Genomic DNA, 6,068 nt, shown 5'->3' on the forward strand with positions numbered 1-6,068 from the left:
CCAATCTCAGTGGTTCATTTCAGCCCTGTCCTATTGCGCTCTGGTCTATTAGTCTCCTGGGTTACCGGCGCTTCTTAGGTGCTTATTGAGTGTTTCATTCGTGTGTATGCTTGTGCGGGGAACAGAAATTAAACTGTTTGCAACCAGCGAGCCCAGCAATCCTATTACTGCTGTCAAACTGCCTTCCTGCCATCCACTTTATACAGTATTATTTAAAGGGTCTTTGGTAGTAACCTGTTCTTATTCTGGGAATACCGGGTTGGCCTGGTGCTCAAAGGTTGATTGTTACAGTGTAACGTTACAAGCGATCCTTTTAGTGATAGCAGTGAATGCATATATGCTATTTTAAACTGTAAATGTTATTGTAGTGTAGTCTGTGCTTGGCATATATACACACGCATATATAATGTGTGTGTGACACAATATATATCATATAGGTATAGAAATATATATATATATAGATATATATATATATATATATATATATATATATATATATATATATAATGTATATATATATATATATATATATATATATATATATATATATATATATATATATATATATATATATATATTATATCTGTTTATATATCGTATTAGCATGTTCTTTTTTTACTTTCTCAACATCACTTGACTTGCTTGTATTTCCAGTTTTTTTTTCCACTGTAAATGATAAATTATTCGCTCTTGATTTATCAAATTACAACAAAGATGAATCCCCCTTCTCAAAACACTAACAAAGATTACATCATCAAATTACAAACCAAGATGGCAGTGGTATGGACTAGGATTGTTAAAAGGGGTGGCACTTCTGGTAAAACTTCTGGTGGCACTTCTTGATTTGATCAATTTTACTCATTTTTCATTATTTTTGCTGCACTATACTCAGCAGAACCCCCATGTCTGATGCCAGGGATCGTGTGAAGATGGAATCTGTCCCCATTAAACAGGAGCTCCCTGAGCTTGAACTGGTCCCCATTAGACTGGTTTTCTCCGGATTGCCTTCCCTCCCCATGAAACAGGAGATGCCATGTGACAGCATCAAGACAGAGGTGCCTGGTATTAAAGATGAGAGCAATGAACTGGAGATCCCCCAGACAGCAGGACCAGGTCCCCTTAAAGAAGAGGTGCTGGGAATGGTATGTATGAAATATACTGTATTGTGTAGATGCCACTTAACCTGGTAATGATGTCAAACCCACAAACTTTGCTTCTTTCCTTTGTGCTGTGCTCATCAAAAAATGAATAGACTCTCCTCTGTGAGAAATCAGTTTTCAAGCCGGCTCCAGCCTGGAAAGGACCTGGTGTTTGGGGATCCCATTTCTTTACTTCAATGCCTCATTTATAGGTGATGGATATTATTTATCACATCTAAGCACTTCATTTCTCTAGCAGGTTTGTCATTGCTCTCCATAATGGCAATCTTTTTAAATGATGCTAAAATCAAAACTCTTCTACAGTACATTTTTTAAAACTTGCATTGTCTGTCTGTCTTGCTGCTTGTCTGTGTTCTCTCTGTCTGTCTTTCTGTCTGTTTGTCTAATGAGGTAAAACACAAAAAATCAGAACTCGAATTGGCTCTCGGTATTGGCAAAGACAATCTTATCGGGGCACCTCTATTTTCCTTTTTTTTGAAGTGTAGAAACTTGTCTTGATATTAACACTGGAGGTGAAAATTGCATGAATGTTACTCGGCAACAACCTGCAGGCACTGAGAACTTCATCTTTTAAAAACCCAGATAGCTGCTCTTTTTAAACAGCTTTCATAGCATTTTTAATCCTTTTTCATTTTCTTCTCACAGCAGCCACTAAGCAGAGCCATGTGTGATGCCATGGACAGCGTGAAGACTGAATCTGACCTGATTAAAGAGGAGCTCCCTGAACTTGAAGTGGTCCCCATTACACTACTATCTGCACTAGCTTCCCTCCCCATTAAACAGGAGCTCTGTGACATCATGCCATGCAGCGGCGTCAAGACAGAGGTGTGTGCTGGGATTAAAGCTGAACCCAGTGAATTGGGGATCTGCCAGACAGAAGAACCAGTTTCCTTGAACGCACCCCCCCCCCTGCGCAGGGTCCTGTACGCCTGCGGGCGTGTAGTGTGGTGCTGAAGAGAATCTGCCTGAGAGTGCAGGGCGCTGGAGCAGGAGCCAGCTCTCCCAACAGCATGCGAGGATGTGGAAAGGAAGACGGGGGGAGCTCCCATTCAGAGTGCAGTCCAGCAGGTGAGTGACTCTGAGTAGCTGTGACGACGTCATTCTACTGTGTCATATTACCCACAGCAGGACTGAGAGGCAGGGAGCAGATGGGTTACACTACTAGCTACTTAATATCACTCCTGGTAATGCCGCACTCCCATTATACTGTGTAAGACATTTTTTTTTTGTTCCTGGGTAGTAAGTGTTATTTCCTAATTGCTTATGCCTCAAAAGTGTAGAAAATTGCTATTATTCCCCACAAACTTTGCTTTTGTGACCAGGACAGTGATATTTCAAAATATTACTATTTCCAATGGGAAAACGGGCAAATGTGTGTCTTCGTTCACATAAAGTCAGAAAAAAACAACATATGAATCCAAATTAACATGTATTTATACTAAAGTAATACAAAAATGACTACAAAAGATTTAGAAGTGAGTAGTTTTTCGAGATTTACGATTATACTGTGAACGAAAAGACACAAAAGCTCCCGTTTTCCCATTGGAAATAGTGATATTTTGAAATGTCACTGTCCTGGTCACAAAAGCAAAGTTTGTGGGGAATAATAGCCATTTTCTATACTTTTGAGGCATAAGCAATTAGGAAATAACACTTACTACCCAGGAACAAAAATTGTGTTACACAGTGTTATCTTTCAATTACATTGCCCCCAGTATTATTAGTATTATTTTCCTAGATGCCCTTATAATTTTATATCGCATTATTTTTACGTGCAGAAAGTGAATAACGGGGTCCCTTCTCTCTCTTGCTAATGATTTCCTTCCAGTGCCGTTTGCATGCGAGTTAATTTTAATCGAGAAAAATTGTCCTTCCAAATGCAAACAACCCCAAGCCAAAGGAAATATGAGCGGGATTATTTAAATACCACAATGAGCTGAAGCATAGTACTGAGTGACAAGTGAACTCATTATAAATTTGATATGTGTGTGGTCCAGTGATGAGACCATTGAAAGGAGATAAGATACTGTCAGTCGCTGGGTTTGTTTCCTTGATTTTTAACTGAAGAGATTCAGGTTTACTTTTTGCTGGTTTAGCAATAACAGACTTATGAATGTGAACAGACCTTGAATATGTGTGCAGGTTGCCACAGAATGGTCATCTTTGGATTGGAAATTGTCATTCTGTAATGTTGTTCCTAATGAAGGGACACAATTCCACTGGCATACTTGAATGAAGAGCTTAAACACAGTCACACTGTCACCAGTCATTACTGCAGTTGTTTTGGCTTTGATCAGTGACTCTTCAAAGCTTCTGAAGGATATCTCTTGTATTGGGCTGTTTCAGAGAGCTTTTCAATCCTCAGCACCCCACTGCCCTGCCCAGTGCTGGTGGCTTGCTATGTTGTCTGAAGTGAACCCACCTCCTGCACCAGTTGAGCAGTGGAAAGTACGTCCCTTTTTCCCGCACTGTAGGCCTGTAAGATTTAGGTTTTCTATGTTTTTTGAGCCACCTTCGTATTTTGAACATCCTCTATTAAAGCAAACCTTTCCAAGTATGATCACATTTGAAATGTGTTCTTCACTTGCACACAGACTTCTCATTAATACACAGGGGATTTGCATTGTCTGTTTGCTTATGTGGTGTCTAATGCGTTTGTGACATTTACATGAGCAGCACAGAGCCATGTGGGATATCAAGCTTTCTTAAACAGAAATGGGTCGCTGCTGATAGAAAGGGGATCGCTAATCTTGTACATGTGAGTTTTAGAATCACACTGAAGGGCCGTTCCGCAGTAAAGCAGGCATGAATAATAAAAAAAAAAATTCTAACGAATTAGAATTTTGTATTTTGATTATAAAAAAGAATGTATTCTTATTTGAGTTTATTTAGATATGTGTAATTATTATTATTACTGTTTCTGGATTGGAATGTGCTCCTTTTCTATGCACTGCGCCCTCAAGTGGTAGTTTTGTTTATAGCTAATGAGGTTATTTTAGAATTCGGTTTTGAAAGTAAACGACAAAGAACACCCAGAATCCTCTCTTTTGTTCCAGATTGTACCCATTTTGTCATAAGAAATGGTTGAAAGCTATATATTGTTGAACTGGTCTTTGTGTTCTAGTTTACAACAAACACAAACTTCTATAACCACAATATACAAAGAATAAAACAAAAGCAAATAAATACATAAAACACATGTAGGCAAAAACATGAGCTAAATAAAGACACTAAAATGCAATCTCTCACTTCACTGCCACCCAGTGATTCCACATGAATGATACAGGGTTCCCCCCAGGAATTTTCAATCTCCAGGGTGGCAGACTAAAGCAGCTGGGTGGCAGAATGTTATAACCCAACCCCCCCCCCAATCTTGTCAAGCATCAAGCAAATAGGCACAACTGGAATGGTGCTGGGGCCCAGGATTAACACAACTGCTGTTTCTAACTTGACTTATTTTTATGAATACATTCACAGATACCACAAGAGTAAGCAGAAATTCATTTTAACAGCTCATTTTAAATGCGCTTGGTCAACATTTGCCAGTGTAGCAATGAGAGGTTTTATTTGTCTAAAATACTTCAAATCCCCCCAAACAACCCTCCTTCGATTCAACATGACTTTTTAAAGATTCTGCAGAGCGCTGAAGTAACTGTACTCTTTGTGGGGTATTTGGGTGGCCAGTGCTGTTTAAATATTTAGTTAGAAAGTGTTTAATAGAAACTCAAAGATACAGCTTTAATGGTTAACTATTACCTGTTAGAAACATCACCGTAAACATAAGAGCATATATTTTAAATCTCAACTCAACAACACACTGCATATTTCTTTAAAAACAAATCCTTACCATCAATACGATTATTGTTTTAATATAAAAGGTACAATTGAAACAGGAATTCATCTCTCTCTGCGGTGTTTTGGGTGGCTCTTAGAAGAGCCTTTGTGTTGCTGGAAGGACGGGGCAGGGACGGGCTCGGTTTACTTGGAGCTGGTGTACTTGGTGACGGCCTTGGTGCCCTCAGACACGGCGTGCTTGGCCAGCTCTCCGGGCAGCAGGAGGCGCACGGCTGTCTGGATCTCCCGGGAAGTGATGGTGGAGCGCTTGTTGTAGTGAGCCAGGCGGGACGACTCGCCGGCGATGCGCTCGAAAATGTCGTTGACGAACGAGTTCATGATGCCCATCGCTTTGGAGGAGATGCCGGTGTCGGGGTGGACCTGCTTCAGCACTTTGTACACGTAGATCGCGTAGCTCTCCTTCCTGCTCTTTCTGCGCTTCTTTCCTCCCTTAGGCTGGCTCTTGGCAACAGCCTTCTTGGAGCCTTTCTTCGGCGCGGGTGCAGCTTTCGGTTCTGGCATTTTCTTTCCCTGATGCAGCTCAAAGATGAATGAGTAACCAGCCCCACAGCGCCGGTATTTATACAGCCTGTATGCAAATTACTACCCAACAATCCTTTACATTGAGAATGTTCAACTACGAACCAACCAACGCTCCCGGGGGGCGGAGTGCTTCGCTGTGATTGGTTGTGCTCTTAAACGCAAAGGAAGGGGTGGTGACTTTGCCAAGAGCGGAGTGATTTTTTTTTTTAGTTCAGATTTGAACTTGGCGCCTTTTTTACAACCGTCACTCCAGATGTTTGCTTTTTCTTTTATTAAATGCGTCAATAATTCAATGTACAGTAATACTGAACCCCACTCCCGATGCGTCTAAAATATACAACAAATACAGATATATTGTGAACCCCAGGGCGCTCTGCTGCGCTCATTAAACGCGTTGAAACTCAATATCAATATCGATGCTGCTTGACTTTGTGCTTCTGTTTAAGATAGAGATTGTTTCACAGCAGCTTGAATGGTGATACTTCACCTCGAATTCAGAAAAGACGATGCAGTGGATTCAATAAACTTTGG

The 6,068-nt window shown here is 40.5% G+C and overlaps 1 protein-coding gene across 1 annotated transcript; it reads right to left on the reverse strand.

The window, feature by feature from the left end:
• Positions 1–5,057: 5,057 nt before the first annotated feature.
• LOC121312690 (histone H2B 5-like) lies at positions 5,058–5,518 on the reverse strand. The gene has a single exon (XM_041244362.1). It carries the CDS (start codon positions 5,514–5,516, stop codon positions 5,139–5,141), a length of 378 nt encoding a protein of 125 aa, XP_041100296.1. The 5' UTR covers positions 5,517–5,518; the 3' UTR covers positions 5,058–5,138.
• Positions 5,519–6,068: the final 550 nt, after the last annotated feature.

The sequence above is a fragment of the Polyodon spathula genome, unplaced genomic scaffold, assembly GCF_017654505.1.
Source record: "Polyodon spathula isolate WHYD16114869_AA unplaced genomic scaffold, ASM1765450v1 scaffolds_4268, whole genome shotgun sequence".
Lineage (NCBI taxonomy): Eukaryota > Metazoa > Chordata > Actinopteri > Acipenseriformes > Polyodontidae > Polyodon > Polyodon spathula.

Coding starts and splice junctions, on each gene's coding strand:
- LOC121312690 (XM_041244362.1), bottom strand. CDS start 5,516: ATGCCAGAACCGAAAGCTGCACCCGCGCCGAAGAAAGGCTCCAAGAAG.